At 48.7% G+C, this 23,931-nt stretch overlaps 4 protein-coding genes across 9 annotated transcripts in view; 1 reads left to right on the top strand and 3 right to left on the bottom strand.

Moving 5' to 3' along the window:
- The window catches only part of LOC102934153 (zinc finger protein 135), a 190,519-nt gene that overhangs the window by 4,753 nt on the left and 161,835 nt on the right, over window positions 1-23,931 (bottom strand). Inside the window, exon 5 of the transcript XR_006287749.1 lies at window positions 385-3,672. The gene's annotated coding sequence lies outside the window, so the exon portion shown is untranslated. The remainder of the gene's footprint in view (window positions 1-384; window positions 3,673-23,931) is intronic.
- The window catches only part of LOC102943236 (zinc finger protein 883), a 2,438,435-nt gene that overhangs the window by 2,337,333 nt on the left and 77,171 nt on the right, over window positions 1-23,931 (bottom strand). The window contains exon 1 of one of the 2 annotated variants that reach the window (XM_043537249.1): window positions 5,717-5,796. The exons of the other annotated variant lie outside the window; for it this stretch is intronic. The gene's annotated coding sequence lies outside the window, so the exon portion shown is untranslated. Of the gene's footprint in view, window positions 1-5,716; window positions 5,797-23,931 lie in introns of those variants that run through there. 2 annotated transcript variants of the gene reach the window in all.
- The window catches only part of LOC114020163 (zinc finger protein 501), a 1,907,800-nt gene that overhangs the window by 1,840,697 nt on the left and 43,172 nt on the right, over window positions 1-23,931 (top strand). Inside the window, exon 1 of one of the 4 annotated variants that reach the window (XM_043537380.1) lies at window positions 15,449-15,681. The exons of the other annotated variants lie outside the window; for them this stretch is intronic. The gene's annotated coding sequence lies outside the window, so the exon portion shown is untranslated. Of the gene's footprint in view, window positions 1-15,448; window positions 15,682-23,931 lie in introns of those variants that run through there. 4 annotated transcript variants of the gene reach the window in all.
- On the bottom strand, window positions 4,214-5,827 carry LOC119564600 (zinc finger protein 501-like). 2 transcript variants are annotated; one of them, XM_037887537.2, is made up of 2 exons: window positions 5,717-5,827; window positions 4,214-5,309 (listed from the first exon to the last, which is right to left on the bottom strand). In XM_037887537.2, exon 2 carries the CDS (start codon window positions 5,299-5,301, stop codon window positions 4,225-4,227), a length of 1,077 nt encoding a protein of 358 aa, XP_037743465.1. In that variant the 5' UTR covers window positions 5,302-5,309; window positions 5,717-5,827; the 3' UTR covers window positions 4,214-4,224. The 2 variants fall into 2 exon arrangements, with proteins under 2 accessions (XP_037743465.1, XP_037743464.1); XM_037887536.2 differs by having other exon boundaries at window positions 4,214-5,348; window positions 5,717-5,823.

The raw sequence follows: 23,931 nt of genomic DNA, 5'->3' as shown, positions 1-23,931 counted from the left end.
GTTTATTTGTCTGCCCTTTATTGATGTGTCAGATTCTTTTCTATAAGAATGTTTCTAGTCTGATCTGGCCGATACTTTATCCTCTTCCATCTTCTCCTCATGACTAAAACCTAGAAAATCTCTAGCAATAGACTCTCCTCTAAGAGAAGTCTCTGTCCGATCCGAGTGCTCCTCTGCAGCAATCGGCTTTCCCCCATCTCTTAGAGTTTCATGGAGATATCTGGGGCAGATTCCTGTGAAGTGAGGGAGTCAATCATCACCCTGTTCTGCCACTCAGACTAGGCATGTGGTGGTATGCACATCATACAGACACAAGCCTGCTTTCTGCAACCCTCCTGTCCCCAACAACTCGCTTCAGTGATTCCCCAGATCAAAGCCGCTTACCAAAGGCCTCCTCTCCTGTTTGTGCTTCGCCAACTCCGACTGCTGTGACTGGCTAGCCTCCTCTGGGGTAGAGAAGAACTCCGGGCTCCATGCATCTCTGACCTCCGAGTTGTCCTCTGCCTCTGGGTCCTCCTCCACCTCCACATCCTCGTCCAAGATTTCCTCCTCCTGGCTCGGTCCACTCTCGATTGGCATGTGAGCCACCGAAGTATCCACAGTGGGCTTTGCAGTGGAGGTGGGGTCACCACCGCGTATCGCATCCAGCTCTTTGTAGAACTGGGAGCTTTTGGGCACAGCACCGGGGGAGGGGGTTGTCTCCTGTGCTTTGTGGTAGGCGTTCCACAGCTCCTTCACTTTGACCCTGCAATGCAGTGTGTCCCAGTCACGGCCCCTTTCTCTCGTGCATCATGAAATCTGTCTGTTGTCATAATTCCTACGGCTGGAGCACAGCTGGGACTGGACAGCCTCCACTCCCCAAATGGTGATGAGATTCAACAGCTCGGCATTGCTCCAAGCGGAGGATCGCCTGGTGTGCAGAGCAGGCATGGTCACCTGGAAAGATGCGCTGACACCATTGCATGAGTCACTGAGCAAACAGGAAGGGGACTTTCAAAATTCCCAAGGAATTTAAGGGGGGGGAGGTTCACGGTTGGTCATTGAGGGCAGGGCAGTAGAGATCAAACAAATGACCAGAGAGGCGAGAACAGGGATTGTGGGACACCTCCCGGAGGCCAGTCACAGTGCTGTCATCGATCAGGGTGTCTACACTGGCACCGCGGCGCTGTAGCCCTGGCGCAGACAGCTCTACGCTGCTCGTCAGGGTGGCTTTTTTTTACAGTGCTGCAACTGCGCACTTTCTGAGCACTAAATGGCTTGGCAGTTTGTAGAACTCCGAAGTTACACTGCAGAAAGCTCCTTTCCTGTGCAGAAACTTGCCAGCGTAGACAAGGCCGTAGAGGACTTACTTAACATAAGAACGCAAGACTGGTCATTGGGTCAGACCAATGGTCCATGGAGCCCAGTGTGCTGCTGGAGAGTGACCAGTGCCAGATGCATCAGAGGGAATGAACAGAACAGGTTTGTTGACCTGCAAGGTGAGGGTCTTTCATCCTTACCTTTATTGTTGTTGACTCCTACTTATCGTATTTTACCACACCTCCCCCGAGGTCCCTGGGCAAATCAGATGTGAACCATTCCTTTGATACAGATGTGTCCCAATCCAGCTGAATTAAGGCAGACTTTGGGCTAATGTCAGTTTGGAAAAGGTCCGCTTAACGCAGTAGGTTTCTGAAAGTATCTGTTGCTGTGAACCGCATGTAGTGTGGGTGTGTGAACCCCAAAGATATTAAACATGAAAGAAACACAAGGCCAGTTCTGAGGAGGTTTCCAGAGCCAGGCCTGAGAGTTAAAGCGTTGTGCTCCAAAGGAAAAGGGGCCTGGTTGCTAAAACAAATTAAATTAAAAACCAAACAAAAACAAAAAACCAGGAAAGCTACCATCACCATTTTAGATTTTGACATCTCCTGCCTGATGTGACATCTTTGCTTTGCAAACAAGAGACCTGGGGAAATCTGTGGCTGTTACCCTCTCACTGGATAAAAGGTTCACATCTTGTCTCAAGTAATTTTCCTCTTTTAACGGAAGATTTATTTTAAAATTTATTGAAATAAATTCCATTTTAAATAGAATTAATTAGTCTATCCTGGGTCTCTATTCTCGTAAATACTATTTCACTCACATATTCCCCCACTCTAATTCCTTTGGAGTGAGGCTTTAATTCCAGCTACCATTTCCTATATAGTAGGAGGGGGCAGGGAGAGAGCTAGAAGAAAAGCTGAATTATATTGTAACACAAAGTTATCACATAATCAGCCTCTTACATTACACTAATTAACTTCATGTTTAATTTGTCGCTGGTAACAACTTATTCAAAGATTACAAAATATAAACCTATAGGGAAGTCTTCTCTTAATTCCCATTTCCACCCAGTGAGCTTTGTGTGAACTCACATTCTACAATAACCTAGGAGGCTTCCATTTCTGTGAGTTCATGTCTCCCCGGGTCTCACACTATGTGGGAAGGTTGCATCATGAGAAAAACCATCTGTGCTCTATTTTCACACTTTCTAATCTTTCACAGTAGCAGAACGTGAAGTGATACAAATGCACTAGATTAAGAGCAAAACTAAGAGACCAAACCCCAGAGTCAGGACTCAGCATTCATGTATCCTGCAGTCTGAACTTGGAATCTGACGCACTCCCCCATTGGCTACCATCATTTGCCCAGCATGGAAATGCTTCTTGTCCAACAAGGCAGCCAGATTGGGACCCACAGGCATGGAATGGCTCTGAAGGAATCAGCTGTTTCTCTCTGTGCTTCGCAAACCTTTGGATCCAAATGGTAAAAGACAGCTGTTCCCAATTTAATCATGGCATCCTTTAGGAGTGTGATCAATGCCACTTAACTAGGGAGCAGCCTTCCAAAAATACTTTACCTGGGCCAAAGGTCATCATAGCTTCCATCTCTGCGGTGAAAATCAACCACGCGTACCTGCCATTTCTACCTGAGTTCTTGTCAAATCTTTGACATTACTTGGAGTAATTTTACACTTCTCTGGCGTAGAATTCTTCACCAACCACACAACATACCAGTTGTAGTAGTGAGGTATAACTCCCCCACATATGCCCTTTTATTTCTTTAATCTGGTGGCACAGATTTAAATTAGGGACTAAATTCAGGTGCGGCTTAGAATCCCTGTAAGACACCAAAAGTCAGGAATCTATTAAAAATAGGTATCTTTCTGCAGCTCTATCACATTCAACAAGGATTTCATTTTCTATACATTTGCAGCATCTCCCAGGGGTGAGCTGAACAGAAACATCACTTCCATTTTTCGCCCATCTCTACCTAGCTAGGGATTGCATTTCCCAAATAATAGGCAACATGCACCTGATTAGGAAGGAGATATCTTCAGGAGCCATCTCCTGCAGGCCCTGGGCCACAACTGCTTTGGGAGTCAAATGCATGGGTATTTTGCTTAGTCCCAAGTCATTTACTAGGGAATCCTCCTCCCAGCCCTTTAGAAAAAATATTGGCCTAACCAATTGAACAACATGGGGATTGGTATGGTGAATAAGGGAATCCCTCTGACTTACCCTATCTTCTTCTGTTGTTACAGAGGGTAAATTACATTTTTCCCTATCCCTGCCCTGTTCCTACTCTTTGTTATAGTTCAATATATTTTAAGTGAGGAAAATGGTGGTAAAAATATCTGCTCTCCAGCACAACCTGAAGCAACATCAGAGCAACTGGGAATGAAAGAATTTGTTCCCGAAGGGAGAACTTGATGACTAAAAATTGCTTTGAAATGGGGGAACAGTATAACCGTGATGTTCAGGGTTTGTTTAGATGAGGAAAAGTGATGGAGTTTAGATCAGGCCAAGGGGAAAGCTAATGTCAACCACTGCACCTGGGCTGTATCTGCACTACAACTGTAATTGTCTTTTTACACCAAGATCACTAACTTGAGCTGCCAGCGCCATGTACAGTCCTAGTGGATGTAGGGCACAGGTAGTTTTTTGCTTCAGTGTAGCTTGTTGGGCTCAAAACTCTCTCCCCCACCTGGAGCTGACGAACATTCCTGGCTGGAGACACACTCCTATGACTCAAAAGGAAAGGAGTTGATAGAAAAGATCACAAAGAAGGGTGAGCTGCAAAAGGGAGAGGCAGAAGACTCCTCTGGGGGAGCTGAGAGACCACAGTGAAGATGGTGCAAAGATCACTAAGTGCGAATTAGCAAATGTGATTTAAAAAAAAAAAAAAAAAAATCTTTGGCCAGCCCTAGTCCAGGCATTTATTACAGTTCTCTCTCATATGGATTTTCTGATGTCTAATAAGGTTTGAGCTGTGATTGAAGCTTTTCCCACATTCAGAGCATGTGTAGGGCATCTCTCCTGTATGGATTCTCCGATGTGTGATAAGGTGTGAGCTCCGACTGAAGCGTTTCCCGCACTCAGAGCACATGTAGGGTGTCTCTCCTGTGTGGATTCTACGATGTCTGATAAGGTGAGAGTGCTGATTAAAGCTTTTCCCACACTCAGAGCATGTGTAGGGCATCTCTCCTGTGTGGATTCTACAATGTGTGATAAGGTTTGAGCTCCGATTGAAGCTTTTCCCACATTCAGAGCATGTGTAGGGCATCTCTCCTGTATGGATTCTCTGATGTATGATAAGGTTTGAGCTATAACTGAAGCTTTTCCCGCACTCAGAGCATGTGTAAGGTGTCTCTCCCGTGTGGATTCTCTGATGTCTATTAAGGTTTGAGCTCTGATTGAAGGTTTTCCCACACTCAGAGCACGTGTAGGGCGTCTCTCCTGTGTGGATTCGCTGATGTGAGATGAGGGTTGAACTATCAGTGAAGCGTTTCCCGCACTCAGAGCATCCATAAGGTTTCTCACCTGTGTGGATTCTCTGATGTTTGATAAGGTTTGAGCTCCAACTGAAGTTTTTCCCACACTCAGTACATATGTAGGGCGTTTCTCCTGTGTGGATTCTACAGTGTGTGATAAGGGCAGAGCTCCGACTGAAGCTTTTCCCACATTCAGAGCACATGTAGGGTCTCTCTCCTCTGTGGATTCTCTGATGTGTGAAAAGGTCTGAGCTCCCATTAAAGATTTTCCCACACGCATGGCATATGTAGCTTGTCTCTTCCAAGTTGATGCTCTCGCATGTTATAAGGTCTGAGTGGCTACTCAAGTTTTCCTCTGGCCTCTGCTGCATCTCACATGCTTTTGCTTTTTCTGGGCGTGCACAACTCCCGGAAACATTCCCTTTGGATCTTCCTGATAACATCCCATGTGGTTCTACTTGCTCAGGATCTTCCTGCTGGAGTTTCTCCTCCTCATTCTCACTCACCATCCCATCACCTGATGGGAGACAGAAAGAATCCAAACATAGATCACTCCCTGCACCAGAAAGAAAGGAAATCTCAGAGACAGGAATGGTAGAAGAGATGAACAAACCAAAATATGTGCAGGAGAGATCAAACCCATCAGGGGAGGATTTTTCCCAAACCCTTCCCCATAGGAGAGAGGAAGGGATCAGTTTTGGTCCGCATCTCACCAGAACACTCAGGGGAAAGTGAGATCAGGGAGGGACCTACTGCCAGTTGTCAGTCAGAATAGGTGGGAAGCAATGAGTGACATCTGCCTAATGATTCCACATCTGCAGGGAACAATCCTGAACTTGGAGAGCTCACAAGGTCTTTGTAGGGCATCCCAAATATTTCCTGCATTCCCAAACAGTTTTTGAATTGGTTTAACCAATTCCCTACCTGTGCAGGCAGCTCTTGAGAGCACTTCTTTGTCAGAGCCCTGGAGGTCTGGGACCCACGGCTCTTCCCCTCGTTCCAGCTGCAAGTTCACATCAGGTTTGGAAACTGGAAACCCTACTCAAGGCAAAGAAAACAAGGAAGGTCAGTCGAAAGTGTTGGGTACTTGTCACAAAGAATATTTCATAGTTTTAACCCCAGCTTATTTTTAAACAGTAACATCCCAAGGCCTGCTTCCTTGGCTCACAGTGGCAGGAGAGTTGTTATTATAAATCATATTCATTATCTTAGTACCTAAGGACCAACTAACAGTGGGTCCCCATTGTGCTAGGCACAGTACAAACACAGAATAGAAGATGGCCCATGCCCTGAAGAATTTACCATCTAAATAGACAAGACAGACACAGAATGGGGGGAAGGGGTAGAACCCACTATTAGAATATAGATATACTGAGGCCTGCCTGTAAACCCTATACTTTAAGAACTGAGGTGTATTTTTATCACTTAGCTAGTTACAGGGGGTATAAAAACAAAGAATCAAAATCACAGTCCACCTGTGTATGGGCCTTCTCACTAGGATGGTCTGAGGCCTTGTTCTCAGGCTAAGGCCTTTGGCTAAGCTGCAGGGGCAGCCATAAGCCGGGAAGCGTATGGTCACATTGTCACATCCGAAACCAGTCACAGTGAAATAAGGTGGTATTGGGCTGTTAGTAAGATGATCCTGTCCTGATAGTGCCCATCACCACCAGTTAAAGAAACAGATCTTAAGATAGTTAAAGAAAACTTAGTTTGATAGCATCCTAACTGGCAAGAAATCACTTATCAATGGTTGTGGTTGTGAAACCCTCATTTCTGTATTGTTTTATCTTTATGGCCACCACTTTTCTATTGTTAATCTGTCTGGTTCTCTAATTGTTTCTGTCTGCTGTCTAATTAATTTTGCTAGGGGTAAGTTAATTAGGGTAGTGGGATATAATTGGTTAGTGAATTATGTTACAATATGTTAGGATTGGTTAGTTAAATTTCAGTAAAATGATTGGTTAAAGTATAGCTGAGAACATTACTATATAAACTGGTGTTAAATGGGGGCGGGGGGAAGGGAAATTGGAATCATGTTTGTTAAGGGGGGGAGAAAACGGGAACAGAGACGCAGGCAAGGCTCTGCCACGTCAGAGCTGGGAAGGGAACACTGGGGAACAGACTCTATGGGCGTATAGAGATACGCCTGACTGGTGTGAAGGGCTTTGGAATATGCTTGATTGGAAACCATCCCCAATAAACATTGCATTATCTCACCAGGTTGCAGCCAGACACATTTCTTGGATCAGTACCTACACCAGGAAGGCTTCTGATGATGGCTGCACCTTAGTGGAACGAGCCATCATGATAGTCGTCGGGGCACTTTCGCCAGTTCATAAGATAGTGGATGCAGGCTATGATCGAAGACAAGATTCTCTGGGCAGACCCTGGGCAACCCTCGATCCTGTCTGCGACAGCAATGAACAACTGCACTGACTTTCAGAAGAGCTTTGTTCTATCTATATAAAAGGCCAGCGTCCATCTGACGTCCAGGGTATGCAGCCTGCATTCCTCATCCATCGCATGAGGCTTTGAACAAAAAGCCAGTAAGTATATGTCTTGACCAGTTTGAAACTGGGAGACGAGCTTGGGTAGAAAAGACGGGTGGAGACGCAGCTGAACCTTGTCCTTATAGAAGACCATATAAGGCAGCTCCAATGTGAGCGTCCTGACGTCAGACACTCTACGGGCCAAAGTTATAGCGACCAAGGAGACCTTCAAGGAGAGAAGCAGGAGGGAGCAGGAAGCAAAGGGTTCAAAGCGGGGACCCATGAGCCTTGACAGCACAAGATTCAGGTCCCAAGGGGAGACCAGGTCGCAGACATGAGGGTAGAGGCGCTCCAGACCTTTCAAGAACTGCACGCTGTCATGGAATGGGTGAAGACCATCCTCTTTTTTTTTTTTTTTTTTTTTTTAAAAAGAGTTGGAAGAGACTTCAGGAGGTCATCTAGTCCAACACCAACTAAGTCATCCCAGCCAGGGCTTTGTCAAGCCGGGCCTTAAAAACCTTTAAAGATGGAGATTCCACCACCTGCCAAGGTAACCCATTCCAGTGCTTCACCACCTTTTTAGTGAAATAGTGTTTCCAAATATCCAACCTAGACCTCCCTCACTGCAACTAGAGATCATTGCTCCTTGTTCTGTCATCACTAGGAACAGCTGAGCTCCATCCTCTTTGGAACCCCGCTCCAGGTAGTTGAAGGCTGCTATCAAATCCCCCCTCACTCTTCTCTTCTGCAGACTAAACAATCCCAGTTCCTTCAGCCTCTCCTTGTAAGTCATGTGCCCCAGCCCCCTAATCTTTCTCGTTGCCCGCCGCTGGACTCTCTCCAATTTGTCCACATCCTTTCTGTAGTTGGGGGATTGGGGGGGGGGGGGGGCAAAACTTGATGCAATACTCCAGATGTGGCCTCACCAGTGCCAAACAGAGGGGAATAATTACTTCCCTCGATCTGCTGGCAATACTCCTACTAATGCAGCCCAATATGCCATTAGCCTTCTTGGCAACAAGGGCACACTTCTGACTCTTATTCAGCTTCTCAGCCACTGTAATCTCCAGGTCCTACCTTGAAACAGAGGGTAGAATGACAAAATGCCCACCAGGTGTATCCTGAAGAAAGATAGCGACAGGCCCTGGATCTTAAGGTGCAGCAAAGGTCCAGGATGTGTTGCAGCAGGGCCTCTTCAGCACAAATGTGTCAATCAGAGGCCCAACACATGAACCGCTTTCACTGTGGCTACCTACGTGGCAAAGTGGAGGGTTTCCTGCTGCTCAGCAGAACCTGCTGGACACCCTCGGAGCACTGCCATTTGTCCCTACTTAGCCACGCAGAAGCCAAGCTGTCAGGTGAAGCATCACCAGGTACAGATGAAGCAGATTGGTGTGGTTCTGGGACTACAGATCCAGCAAAAGAGGCAGTTGCAGCAGGGTAGTTACTGAAAGACTCAACAGCATGTCAAACCAGTGTAGACGAGGCCATGCGGGGAGTATGAGGATGACATTTGCTTTGTCTTGCCTCATCTTTAGCAGGACTTTGTGGATTTAAGGCACCAGCGTGAAGGCATACATCAGCGCTCCTGACCACTGAATCAAGGCGGCGACTCACAGGGAACTTTTGTCCCTTCCCTGCAGGGAACAGAACACATGGTACTTTCTGTTCTTCCTGAATGCAAACAGGTCCACCTGTGGGGGATTAGGTTGTTCACCTCCAGACAGATTGACCATTCATGGTGAGACAAGAAGGTCCTGCTGAGGTGATCTGCCAGGTCGTTCTTGGTTCCAGGCAGGTGGGTGGCTACCAGATGAATGGCATGCTGCACACAAAAGTCCCAGAGGTTGAGCACCTCCCAACAAAGGGCCGAAGACCTGGCACCACCCTGCTTGTTGATGTAATACATTGCGGTGGTACTGTCCATCAGGACCTGCACGTCCGAGACCAGGGTGAGCGACAGGGATGGGATCATCAAGGGAACTCCTTGCAGAACTGACTTCGTATCCACCCACCAGTCCAGGGATGAGAGGTCATGGCTCGGCACCGTGACCACTCGATTCAGGGCGTGCCTGCTGGGGTTATAGACCAAGGCCAGCCATGCTCACAGAGGCCACAGATGAAGTCGAGCATGGCTGACCATGTACATGTACGCGGCCATGTGGCCCATCAGTCGCAGGCATGTGTGGGCTGTGATGAGCAGGTGGCTCTTTATGTTGGAAATCAGGTCCAAGATGGCCCAAAAACGCACCTCTGGAAAGCAGGCTCTAGCTTGTGAGTTGTCAAGAACCACTCCAATAAATTCTATGCATCGGACTGGCGTCAACGTGAACTTTTCTGTGTTTATTAGCAGACCCAGGTCACTGTAGGTGGAGCATACCAGATCGAGGCTCCTTCGCACCTGCCCCAGAGACCTGTCCTTGATGAGCTAGTCATCGAGATACAGGAAGATCTGGACTCCTCGAACTGTCAGGTAAGCTGCCACTGGCGTCACGCATTTTGTGAACACTCTGGGAGCCAAGGACAGGACAAAGGGCAGCGCTGTGAACTGGAAGTGGCACCCGGCCACCATGAAACACAGGAAACACCTGTGTCCCAGGAATACGTAGACATCAAAGTAAGCATCCTTTAAGTCGAGAGTTGCATACCAGTCTCCTGGATCCAGGGAAGGGATGATGGAAGCCAGAGAGACCATGTGAAACTTCAACTTCTTGAAAAACTTGTTGAGGCGAGTCAGGTCTAGGATGGGTCTTAGGCCCCCTTTGACCTTCAGGGTTAGGAAGTAGCGGGAGTAGAATCCTCTTCCTTACATTTCCCAAGGAATTTCCTCCACAGCCCCCAAGTCCAGGAGCTTTTCAACCTCCTGAATGAGGAGTTTCTAGTGAGAAGGGTCCCTAAAAAGGGACAGGGATGTGGTAGGGAGGGGCAGCCAAAAATTGCAGGGTATAGCCCTGAGCTATTACGTTCAGGACCCAGCAGTCCAAGGTAACCTGCAACCAGGCCGAACAGTAGGGAGAGAGGTGGTTGAGGAAAAGGCAGGAAGGATCCAGGTGGCTGACTGGGGTGTTGCTCTCAGGCGCACCCTCAAAATGAGCATTTTTGGCCCCCTAGATGTTTGGCAGGTTCAGGTTGCACAGGCGAGCAGGAGGAAGAAGGCCTTCATCAACTAAAACTAGCATCCCTTCGTATTGCAGAGCCCTGATGGGGTTGCCAGAGTCTTGGCGGCTGGGGCAGCCGGAAGTACTTTCTAGCAGACTGTGGCGTATGCATGCCCAACGAGGAAAGGGTAGCTCTAGTGTCCTTCAACCCATGCAGCCTTGTGTCCATCTGCTAGGAGAAAAGACCAAGCCCATCGAAGGGGTGGGTCTTGAATTGAAGCCTGCATCTCCTGGGAGAAGCCCGCTGTTTGGAGCCAGGAGCTGCATAACAACCACTGATGCGACCACTCGAGCTGCCGAGTCCACCGCATCCCATGCCATCTACAGCGAGCATCTGGCCACCGCGGTACCCTCCTCCACCAGGTGCCAAACTCTTGGGCTACACTTTGTGGGAAGGATTCCTGGAACTTTTTGAGACCGTCCCAGAGGTTAACGTTATATCTGCCCAAAAGGGCCTGATGGTTTGCCACCAAATATTGTAGCTAGTGGTAGAATAAGCTTTTCTCCCAAATAAGTCGAGCCTTTTGGCCTCTTTGTTCTTGGGAGTCAAGGAGGTGTGACCTTGTTTGTCCTTCTTGTTGGTCACAAACACAACCCGTGCCCATCCTTTTGCCTCCATCCCCACGGCAGTCAACACCCCAGGACCTCCCCCAGCCCAGACAAAGCGGTCGCAGGACCTTCAAGGGCTAGCCCACTGGATAACTTTAGTGAGCATCAAGCCCTACTTCGGCACGTGGCCGAGAATTTGGGGCTGGAAGTGCAGGAGATGGTGGAGAAGGAGGGGACACTCTTTTCAATGTCCTCTTGACCTCTATGCCCACCCTGCCCATGCACGAAGGGGTTCTCAAGATAGCCAAGATCCTATGACATCTTCATCATGAGACGTGTTCCTTCTCAGGAGGAAGCTGCATTGTTGTTTCATTCGGGCAACTAGGCCTTGCATTTCTTTGTTGCACTGTTTGCATTTTGCACCCATACCTGTCTTACCCACAGATAGAGGAACTTCATTAAAATATTCCCAAACTGGGTCTCCTTTACGGCCTGCTGCCATTATAGGTTTTCCCTTCTAGTGAGAGAAAGGTATGGTCGATCTCAAATCAATGAAGGCTACAGTCAGAAAGACCTCAAGACTTTTGGAATATGCTGCTCAAACAGTTTCACTTTTGTTTCTACTGCCTGTCCCTCCCTTCTCACATTTATCTCCAGACTTCTTCTCCTTGTCCAGATCAATTCTGCCTCCAACAATCTTCTATTCATTGAACTTTTTGAAACTTTGCACTTTTAGAGAGCGGTAAGGGATTGACTCTGTGTACACAAATTTGCAAAGGTACAATAAGGTTGAGGTCTGTTATTTCTCACCTCTCTATATTATTTATTTTAAAACATTTTTGCTGTTAACAAGCATGTTATCTCTGGAGACACAAATCCAGAGTTTGAGAATTGCAAAACTAACCATCTCTGATGGCATCTTCTAGACTGAGCACTGAGCCCTATTGGGTAGATAAAAAGATTAACCTCAATAACCGATACAGAAGCCCCTGGAACCCCATAAGATTGGGTCCCTAATCCATAAACTATTGGAACTCATTTACAAAACTTTTCTTAAACATTACATGAATATATTGTTTCATACTATAGAATTAAAATTTATAATCCCTATTCCATGATAAGATATCTTTGAGCTATAATTTATCTATTTTAGATGGTTTTTTCCTCAAAAAGCATTTTATCAAAAAAATCTGATTTAAATAAAAAAAATCCAATTTAAAAAAAAAATGATTGATTTTTATCCACCCTGCAAAGTACTACATTTTAGGGAAGGAAAATCCAAAACACAACTACAAACGGGGGACTAACTGGCTAGGGGGCAGTACTACTCAAAAGGATCTGGGGGTTATAGTGGATCACAAATTGAATCTGAGCCAGCCATGTGACTCAGTTGTGACAAAGGCTAGTTCAGTACTGGAATAGGTTACCAAGGGATGTTGTGGAATCACCATCATTGGAGGTTTTTAAGAACAGGTTGGACAAACACCTCAGTGTTGGGGGCTGGACTAGACGACCTCTCATGGGTCATTCCAGCTCTACAGTTCTATGATTCTATTCTGAGGAAACGTTTGGTCATTTTATTACACCATGGAGACCATTCATCATGGGGGTTTGGAATACTGCTGGTGAACATGGTGAGGGGAAATTGTGGGGCTAATACAGTAGCATGGAGATTCTCAGCCACTCTGGGTACAGCCTGGGCAGCAAGGAGCTAGGCACAGACTGAGCCCTCATCCTGTGCCCCCTGAGGAAAAGAAAAGGGTCCAGCCAACTGTCCTGTGAGCAGCTGGGAGACACTCTGGCTTTGATGTGTATTAAATATGGGGCAAGTCACTTTCATCAGCAAACATTTTAATGAAGATAAAGGGGGAAAGAAGTGAGTCTCAAATGAGAGGAGAAAGTTGACCCTTTAACTCCCTGCAACCAGCAGGATGGAGAATGACTAAGGCAACAAATTCCCTCCAAAACAGGAGAACTTGCTGCAACTAAACATGGGAACGTCTCCAAACGCAAGATGCCTTTTAAACAGATATTTGGTAATTACATGGAAAAAGACAAAAATCTGACAGCTGATATCCATGTTAAGTCATTAAAAAGAAAAGGGAAGAAATCTGGAGAATTTTTGATTCTAGTTTGTGAAAATCAAAGGAAAGCAGAAAAATGTGAAGGATTTTATATCGATCATCAGTAGTAGGTAAAGAGGTAAAATGAGAGTGAATTTCATATTGTTATTTGACAATTGAGAGAAAATAGGAAATATCTGCAAAACTTTTCTAAATATATTCAAAAATTGGAAAAAACGTCAAAATCTGAGGATATTTTATGTTACTGTTTTATTATTAGTAAGACATGGAAAAAATCTCAGGGAATATTAAATTAGAAATAGATAGCTAGAGAGAAAGGAGGACAATTTTTTAGGCCACTCTCCTAAAGAAGAGATCTGTGTGTAGCTCAGAGATTTGTCTCTCTCACCAAGTGAAGTGGGTCCAATAAAAGATATTACCTCACCCACCTTGTCTTTCTAAATGCAAAGCAATGCATATTGGAGATAAAAAACTGCAGCTACTTATACACTGTGGGGTAAATTAACTATCAAATGTAGCCCATAGTTCCAGCTTTAGCATTTATTTTATGCAGCAGTAATGCCAGGAACCTACAGGCCTGTATCCTGTACGATATTGGCTTGAACAGTTAGCATAAGGCTTGAGGCCTATGAACTCTGACACAGACAAATGGCCTAACAGTCACCCCTAAGATTTGCAGAACTGGAAACAGAGTAGCTAAGCAGGAATTTCGTCCGTAAAGACATCAGCCAACCAGAGGAACATGAGCTAACACCGGCTTTTCGACAGAACAGCCGCAGATGTCTGACCACAGGAGCAACGAATTGACACATTTGACCCCAAGATGAGATCATTAATACACTAACCTATAGGAGAAGGACACCCCAACATTAGTAGGAGAGAAACCCCTATGAACATGCATTACACCTAGTGGCGTGAGCAGAACATATTATCGGCTACATAACTCAAGAAAGGGATCTGCATGTTGCTGTAGACAGATCAATGAAAAGCTCCACTCAATGCACAGATGCCAGCAAAAAAGCTAACACGTTCAGATTCGTAAGGGCTGGGATGGAGAATAACACGGAACGTCTGTATATAAATCAAGGGGGCAGCCTCCAATATCCTGGGACCACCACGGCTACTACAGCACTGCACACAGGATATTTTAGATCTATCTTGGAGAACTAGGGAAGAAATAGGTCTAAAAAGAAATATTTGGTAATAAGAGAAAAGCACCCGGATCTGAAGAGATTTTCTGTTAAGTGAGAGTAGTTGGACAGTTTGACGGGATTGAATATGGAAGTTCATTAAACAGACAGTAATAATTCCCCCCCCCCCCATTCACATCCGCAGCAGGGAGCCCTTTGGGGAGGTACTTTAAGAGGGTAGGTGAGGGGAGTATGGAGCAGGGAAACTCCCTGGCAGTGGGGAGGAGGCAGCAGCAGGGGCAGGCAGGTGACTGGGGGGGGCTGCGTTGGACAGTTGGGGGCAGCAGTAGCCAGGACTGTGTAACCTTGGGCTGGACAGTCTCCAGTGGGATTTTTTCCCTCCTCCTGTCCCCCCCCCCCCCCCCTTCCTTGCCCTGTTGCTGGCAGACAATGGCCACCCCACCCCACCCCAGAGCCAGCTGGGTCTCAGGGCTCTGCAAGCTGCACCCATCGAGCCCCTTCTCATCTGGGGAATGATTCAGGACAATTTCCCACAGAAAGAAAGAAAATTTGCTGCGGGTCACACGGGTGGGAAAATACCCCAAATCCGAGGTTGCTGAACGAACACTGGAGACTGAGAGAGAAAACGGGGCACAATCTGAAAAGCCGACGGGGGAAGGGTCAGGAATGGCTCCCTCCCACCGACCCGGCCAGCCCCGTGCCGCTCGGCCCGGCAGGAGGCGCCTCTCTCGGACTCCCGCCCGGGCCGTGGCAGCGGGGCTCGCCAGGCGGAGCCGGGCTGTCTGAGGCGCGGGGGGCGAAGCCGAGCCGGCCGCCCGGGGCGCGGGGCGGGAGGCCGGGGCGGGGCCGGTCCTAGGGGCGCTGCCCGGACCCCGGGGAGCAGCCGGGCCGGAGGCCCCGGGGCTGAGGCTCCGGCCGCCCAGCGAGCAGCCCCGGCCCGCGCTCCCCGGCTCCCCCCGCGGCGCAGCGGCCGGGCCGGGGGGCGGGAGAGGTCGCCTGAGAAGCGGGAAGGCGCCGGGTGGGGGGTGGGATGAGAGACTCGGGGAGAGTCAGGCTGACCCCGGGGCCCTCCCTTACCTGCGCTGCAGAGGGTGGAAGCGCCCCCCGGGGCAGGCTGGGAGATGTAGTTCCTGACTCTCCCAGGACCGGAAGTGACGTTGGGAGGGGGCCGAGGACGAGCGGGCTGCGGGGCGCTGCGGCTCTGTTTGGCTCGTGCAACGCCGTTAGAGCGTTTTGTGTGTCCCGGCTCTGGGCATGCGCAGATCGGGGGGGGGGGGGGAATCGGGCATGCGCAGAGGCAGAGATCGCTCGCGGCTGCGCCCCGGGGCTGCGGCGAAGGGTCTGTGCCGGGGAGACTTTCATTAACCCCCCCAGCCCGGCCCGGGCCCCGCTCACGCCGGAGCCGCCCTGGGGCCGCCCCGGGCTCCGCCCGCCCCGCTGCGGAGCTGCAGCCTCCAGGTACCGGAGCGAGCCCCGGGGGCGGGGCCGGGGGCTGGTGTAGCGCAGTAAACTGCCCCCCGTAGGAGTGTGCGACTTACGGTGTCCTGAGCATGCTCAGTTCGTGTGCTGAAGCCACTGCCCTTCCCCCTGCCCTTAAGGGGCCAAGGGGCGAATGGGAGCAGGGGGGTGCCCAGGGTCTGAGCAGGGGCCGGAAATTGACTGGTCAGGGGGGTCAAGCAGCTGGAGGCAGGATTAGGAGAGGGGCTAAAGGCAAAATCAGGGCTGGTGGGGAGGAGCAGGAGAGAAGCTCGGGGTGAGGCGCTGACAGAGGGCAAAACCTGGCCCAGGCAGGGGCACAGTGGGTAACAGTTACCCCAGTGGGTAACAGTTACCCCAGTGGGACTGAGACCCCAGGGTTTGCAATGGGGGGGGGGGGCAGAGGGGCTTTTTTATTTCCCCTCCCACAGACACTACCTAGTTGGCAGCCGGTATCAAGTGGAGTGCCCCAGGGGTTGGTCCTGGGGCCAGTTTTGTTCAGTATCTTCATTAATGATCTGGAGGATGGTGTGGATTGCACTCTCAGCAAATTTGCAGATGACACTAAACTGGGAGGAGTGGTAGATACGCTGGAAGGTAGAGATAGGATACAGAGGGACCTAGACAAATTGGAGGATTGGGCCAAAAGAAATCTGAGGAGGTTCAACAAGGACAAGTGCAGAGTCCTGCACTTAGGACGGAAGAATCCAAGGCGCTGCTACAGACTAGGGACCGAATGGCTCGGCAGCAGTTTGGCAGAAAAGGACCTAGGGGTTACAATGGACAAGAAGCTGGATATGAGTCAACAGTGTGCCCTTGTTGCCAAGAAGGCCAATGGCATTTTGGGCTGTATAAGTAGGAGCATTGCCAGCAGATCGAGGGATGTGATTGTTCCCCTCTATTCGACATTGGTGAAGCCTCATCTGGAGTACTGTGTCCAGTTTTGGGCCCCACACTACAAGAAGGATGTGGAAAAACTGGAAAATGTCCAGCGGAGGGCAACAAAAATGATGAGGGGACTGGAACACATGAGTTATGAGGAGAGGCTGAGGGAACTGGGATTGTTTAGTCTGCAGAAGAGAAGAGTGAGGGGGAATTTGATAGCTGCTTTCAACTACCTGAAAGGTGGTTCCAAAGAGGATGGCTCTAGACTGTTCTCAGTGGTAGCAGATGGCAGTACTAGGAGTAATGGTCTCAAGTTGCAGTTGGGGAGGTTTAGGTTGGATATTAGGAAACACTTTTTCACTAGGAGAGTGGAGAAGCACTGGAATGCGTTACCTAGGGAGGTGGTGGAATCTCCTTCCTTAGAGGTTTTTAAGGTCAGGCTTGACAAAGCCCTGGCTGGGATGATTTAGTTGGGGATTGGTCCTGCTTTGAGCAGGGGGTTGGACTAGATGACCTCTTGCGGTCCCTTCCAACCCTGATATTCTACGATTCTACCTCTCAGCATCAGCTTCCCAGGGCTGGGTTCTTAAAGGCACAGGTATCCCACTGCCTCGTCAATGCAATTCCTCTTTGTCTTATCTAACCTACGGAGGCTGTGTCTACACTACAAAGTTCAAAGCGCTGCCGCGGGTGCCGGTGCTCCTGGTAATCCGCCTTGACGAGGGGATTAGCTCTGAGCATTGGGAGCCGAGCCTGTCTACACTAGCGCTTTAAATCGCTGAAACTTGCTGCGCTCGGATGGGTGATTTTTCACACCCCTGAGCCAGCAAGTTAGAGCGTTTTAACTTCCTAGTGTAGATAATCCCTGAGACTTAATTCAGTGAAACATTTTACATATATCCCCTCAGAAACAAAGAATCCCTTATCACTGTATCTGATTGCATAGAGTCTCCTAGCAGTTTCCCAAGTTGTCTTATCTCCTGCTGGGATTGCCTGAATTTTTAAATTTAATTTTTTCTTCTCATTTTAGAGCTGACTGAATTTCTGGCCTAGTGTCAAAACTTTGTTTTGAATCAATCCACCAATGGGGATTGCATTTTTGCAACTGTTATTTTGCCTCTCAGTCTAGCCCTTAGTGTTTTTCCGCATGCCATTGTGTACAACTTGATTCTCAAATATTCAATAAAGGCAGTATACTATCTCCTATAACGTCTTTCTCCCTGGAAAAAAATTTATTGTAATTTTTGCAGAAAATTAGAACTGCTATCGTGGGTCAGACCAATAGTCCAAGTAATCTAGTATCCTGTCTTGTGACAGTGGCCAATGCCAGGTGCTTCTAAGGGAATTATGAGACCACGCAATGACTCAGTGAACCATCCCATTGTCCACTCCCAGCATCTGGCTGTCAAGGTATGGTTTAGGGACATGCAGAGCATGGATCTGCATCCTTGATTATCTTGGCTAATAGCCAATGTACTTATCCTGAGGGACTGATCTAATTCTTTGTTCAACCCATTCATAGTTTTGCCTTTCAAAATATAATGAACACACATCTACAACCCCAAGATACCTTTACAACCACAAAAATTCTAAAATCATGAGTTATACGCCCTCGAGTCAAGAAATTTTAATAAATAAATGATATCTTTCTTTTTTATGTGCCTCTTTGTTCCTGAGCCTGTAGGGTGCAGTAAGGCCAGTTCCAATGCCTTGAGCCTAAACACCTGAATGAATCTTAGTCTGCCCTGCCTTAGTCTGTTCCTGTTACCTCTCCCAAACATTTAATATACCGAAGGCCATATCTACACTTTAGGTGTGTGTTAACTCAAGTTATGTCAGCATAGAATCACTATGGTTACTATGTCAACCCCTAGCCCTCTAAACCCACCTTGCCTCAGTGGCTACTGCCAGTCATCATCTAGCCCCTGCTTACTGGGGCAGACTGCAGTCTCTCATGGCCACTCATCATTGGCAAGGGGTTAGGACCTGCTGCCTTTGCCTATCCCCAGGCTGCCCCTCTGCAGCCCCGGTAGCTTTTCATAGGCCTTCAGCAAGGCCTGCAGCCTGGGGGTTTACCAGGCTGGAGCTGGAGCTGGAGCTGGAGCTGCCCTTGCCCTTGCCCTTGCCCTTGCCCACGCCCACGCCCACGCCCACTCCAGGGCTAGAGTGGGCCATCTCCAACTTCTGGCCCACAGCCCTCTTATCAGGGCCAGCTGGGACCTAATTGAGCTGGCCACAGCTGTGGCTACTTCCCCCCAATCAGCCTAACTTGGCTGCTTTTAACCCCCTGCTTATCGAAGTGGGGAAGCCACCCCACTACAGGCACAGACACAAAGTTTTTTGTATAGTGATGTGCCCCGTGAAGGTTAATGTGTATATATTTGGTATGTTAGCAACAAGACAAAAGTCAAGGAAAGTGTGGGCCCCTTACTGAATGAGGGAGGCAACCTAGTGACAGAGGATGTGGAAAAAGCTAATGTGCTCAATGCTTTTTTTGCCTCTGTCTTCACAAACAAGGTCACCTCCCAGAAGGCTGCACTGGGCAGCACAGCATGGGGAGGAGGTGACCAGCCCTCTGTGGTCAAAGAAGTGGTTCGGGACTATTTAGAAAAGCTGGACGAGCACAAGTCCATGGGGCCGGGTGCGCTGCATCCGAGGGTGCTAAAGGAGTTGGCGGATGTGATTGCAGAGCCATTGGCCATTATCTTTGAAAACTCATGGCAATCGGGGGAGGTCCCGGAAGACTGGAAAAAGGCTAGTGTAGTGCCCATCTTTAAAAAAGGGAAGAAGGATGATCCTGGGAACTACAGGCCAGTCAGCCTCACCTCAGTCCCTGGAAAAATCATGGAGCAGGTCCTCAAGGAATCAATTCTGAAGCACTTAGAGGAGAGGAAAGTGATCAGGAACAGTCAGCATGGATTCACCAAGGGCAAGTCATGCCTGACTAACCTAATTGCCTTCTATGACAAGATAACTGGCTCTGTGGATGAGGGAAAAGCAGTGGATGTGTTATTTCTTGACTTCAGCAATGCTTTTGACGTGGTCTCCCACAGTATTCTTGCCAGCAAGTTAAAGAAGTATGGGCTGGATGAATGGACTATAAGGTGGAAAGAAAGATGGCTAGATCGTCAGGCTCAACAGGTAGTGATCAGTGGCTCCCTGTCTAGTTGGCAGCCGGTATCAAGTGGAGTGCCCCAAGGGTTGGTCCTGGGGCTAGTTTTGTTCAATATTTACATTAATGATCTGGAGGATGGTGTGGATTGCACCCTCAGCAAGTTTGCAGATGACACTAAACTGGGAGGAATGGTAGATATGCTGGAGGGTAGGGATAGGATACAGAGGGCCCTAGACAAATTAGAGGATAGGGCCAAAAGAAATCTGATGAGGTTCAACGAGGACAAGTGCAGAGTCCTGAACTTAGGGTGGAAGAATCCCGTGCACTGCTACAAACTAGGGACTGTGTGGCTCGGCAGCAGTTCTGCCAAAAAGGACCTAGGGGTTACAGTGGATGAGAAGCTGGATATGAGTCAACAGTGTGCCCTTGTTGCCAAGAAGACTAATGGCATTTTGGGCTGTATAAGTAGGAACATTGCCAGCAGATCGAGGGACGTGATCATTCCCCCGTATTCGGTATTGGTGAGGCCTCATCTGGAGTACTGTGTCCAGTTTTGGGCCCCACACTACAAGAAGGATGTGGAAAAATTGGAAAACGTCCAGCTGAGGGCAACAAAAATTATTAGGGGGCTGGAGCACATGACTTACAAGGACAGGCTGAGGGAACTGGGCTTATTTAGTCTGCAGAAGAGAAGAGTGAGGGTGGATTTGATAGCTGCTTTCAACTACCTGAGAGGTGGTTCCAGAGAGGATGGTTCTAGACTATTCTCAGTGGTAGAAGAGGACAGGACAAGGAGTAATGGTCTCAAGTTGCAGTGGGGGAGGTTTAGGTTGGATATTAGGAAAAACTTTTTCACTAAGAGGGTGGTGAAACACTGGAATGCGTTACCTAGGGAGGTGGTAGAATCTCCTTCCTTAGAAGTTTTTAAGGTCAGGCTTGACAAAGCCTTGGCTGGGATGATTTGATTGGGGATTGGTCCTGCTTTGAGCAGGGGGTTGGACTAGATGACCTCCTGAGGTCCCTTCCAACCCTGATAATCTGTGAATGTGAGAACAAATGGGAATGAGGGAATCAGTGCCCAAAGGTGACTTGGTGATTCTAACAATCACTTTGCAGTGGGAGCAACAGTAGAAATGAGATGCTCTGGGGTTGTTTAGACAAGGAAAACTGATGGAGCACTGGTGAGATTCTGAGTAAACCTGCTAGACCCCCCCCCCCCTCCGAGCTACTATACACACGCTATGTCTCTTCTGCAGGAATAGTTGTGGTTTTACATCAGGCTAGCTAAGGCCATGGGAAATCCGAGTGGAGATAAGGGCCAAGTAATTTTATCTCGATGGAGCTAGTTTAGGTCACCCCTGTCCCCTGGAGCTAATGACATTCCTGATAGGAGGGACAGGTGCTCCCACAACATGCAGAATAAAGTTGTTGATAGAATGGAGCAGAGGATTAATCCCAAAGAATGGTGAGCTACAAAAGAGAAAAAGGGGCAACCTACCTAGGGGACCCGAGAGACCACGTGATGCAAATAGTTCAAACAGCTTTTAAGAGGGAATTAGCAAAAACTAGTAAAGAAAAAAAAACCCTGTTGTCAGCCCTTGATGAAGTTCTTGTGCCCCAGGCAGGCTTTTGGGGAGTGTGTGTGTGTGAGGGCCATGTAGCCAAGGGAGGGATCACTGAATGGGGGGGTATATATGAGTAGGTGGAACTTGCTAGGCATTTAATGTCCTATCCAGGCATAGCCAGGGCCCTCATCTGACTCACCCTGGTAAGGGCCAGCTGAGGTTGTGGATCTTGTTTGGAGGGAGCTAAAGGTAAAACTCCTCCCCTTAGTGGAATGAAAATTCAGGCCCCAACTCTGAGCTTCACCCAAGCTTCCCAGAAACTGGCTACACACAAACACCTGCTGTCTGGGAAAGGCATGGAGTACCCCCAGGCACCACTCCAGCACCACAGCTCTCACATGCCTCCCGCTACAGGAACTAGCCCCAACAGCTGCAGCAGTAACGGGATGGGAGCGGGGGTGGTCTGAGTCTAAGCCTAAAAGCCGCTCCCTCCAAGAAAAGCAGGCCCTGGATGAGCAGCAAACACTGAAGGTGGATTTCTTTCCGGCTCTGGGTAGAGCGTGCTTTGCACTGCTGCAGGAGAGAGCACTCGAGGAGCAAAAATGCCAAACACGCCTCACATCATGCCTCAGAAAGGAAACCCAAGTCAGCAAACTCACTTAAAGATGGAGGCAGAGACACGGCTCCCGCTTCCATCCACAGTGAATGCAGTTATCTAAGAGACACAACAACCCCCCAGTGCTTTTCATAAGAGCACAAGGTCTTTTTGCCTCCAGGTTGCAAGGCCAGTGGGCAAGTTGCCCCTCGTGGAGCCAGGAGTCCCCACACCTGCTGGGTAAAAAAACAAGCCACCAGAAAGTGGTCCATAGTCTCAAGTGGCGCCAGAGCCTGACATAGCACCCCTGGGCAGCCTTTGCTTTGCACATACCAGCCATGCACATTTGCAAATACTTTAAAGCTCCTGTCAGTAAGTTCTGGGGACAGTTGCTCACCTTCAGAGGAAGCTCCCTAAAATCAGCCTGTTTCACCCAGTGGTACATTGACCTTCATTCGGACCGAGCCGAAGGGGGGCCCTCACAGTGGCTGCCGCTGCTGTGAGGGCAGCCACTGTTGTGGCTGAAGCCATCCTGCAAGCACCTTCCACCTAGCACTGAAAAGTGGTGTAGGACATAAGGTGGGAGTGGATGAACACTAGACAGGGGGGCCCTCCTAATCTCCTCCCACTTCCGCCACCATTGGCCACCCCATACCCGATGCTGCACCCAGTGGGCTTGAAAAAAATACGGCCATATCTCATTCCTGATCAAATGCTGGAAGGCCCAGCTCATCAGCCTGCCCACTCTTGCAGCCCTCCTCTTCTGCCCTGACTGACAGGGAGGAGTATTAAGCCTCCCTCCCTTAGGCCAGCCCTTCAGCATTCCTGGGGAACACCAATGCCACCCAAGTGACTTAGGTTGACAGTAGGTCAACCAATAGGGCTGCCTCCTAGACCAGGCTTGCAGCCCAGCTTCAGGACTGAGAGGAAATGCAACTTGCATCCCTATCTACAGGACTCCAGGTACCTCCAGCCTTCTGGCTAAAACATCCCCTCTTGTGTTCAAGTCACAACAGCGAGCGGGCAAAAGACAGACTCCCGTGTCATTTGAGAGAGCAAGATAAAGCTTTGGAAACCCCAGTAGGGTTAGCTGGTAACCAAAGGGCCCCAAGGTCCCACTGAGATTTGAACTTGGATTGTAGGATTCAAAGCCCTGAGTGCTGGCCCTTACAACATGGGACCAGCAAGGGACCCCTCAAACTCAGTTGACTTCTGACAGGGAGGACTCTATGGGGACAATTTTTGCTGGCAGGGAGGACCCTGTGGGAACATGCCTCACTGGCCAGCCCTGCATTTCCTCAACAAGTCAGCATGCAGGGCTTTGCTGCAGGCCCAGAGGCCTTTCTTCCTCCAGACTGTGAGGCCAGTGGGCATGTGAGGAAGTTGCACCTTCAGTCCCAGGCAGTAAAGGGTCCTTCCTAGGAAAGCCCAAGTCCTGAAAAGGAAAAAGTAAAGTCAAGGAGGGTCCTCAAGAGATGGCTTTTGAAGTTCTTGGCGGACATCAGAGGGGGAAAGTGTCCTCTGCCTGACCAGGGACTTGAACGCTGGACCCTCAAATTAAAAGTCTGAGTCAGCTTTACCACCTGAGCTAACCAGGCTCACATTCAAAAGAGGCAACTTTGGGTCAAGAGAAAGAGGGCTGGAAACAATACAGAAAACCTGTTACTCTCGCTCTCTTAGCAGTCCTAGCCCCAGCCTGCTTGCTTTCTCCATCCAGCGCCCTGAGGCCTTATTCTTTTTTTAGTTAAATATCAGATCCAGGAGAAAACACAGTTATACAAAGCAAAACGAAATTGCAAACAGAAATGTTACTGGAAATACAAAAATAAAAGGAAAATGCAATCCTCATCACTTTATCGTATCTGGGCCATTCCTGTATTGACAGCACCCACTAAGGTCCCTGTGTGGTTACGAGAAACCTGGAGGAATTCATACCCAAAACCTGAACATGAAACTCAACTGCTCCCAGGTGCCGCAGTGAAACCCTTTCCCTGCTGTGACGTTGCACTCCATATGATTTTATGAAAATATGCTAATGAGTGTGAATATAATGTAATTGGAATATGCTTCCT

This window comes from Chelonia mydas, chromosome 28, assembly GCF_015237465.2.
Source record: "Chelonia mydas isolate rCheMyd1 chromosome 28, rCheMyd1.pri.v2, whole genome shotgun sequence".
Lineage (NCBI taxonomy): Eukaryota > Metazoa > Chordata > Testudines > Cheloniidae > Chelonia > Chelonia mydas.
This window is presented reverse-complemented; position numbering and strand designations above follow the sequence as displayed.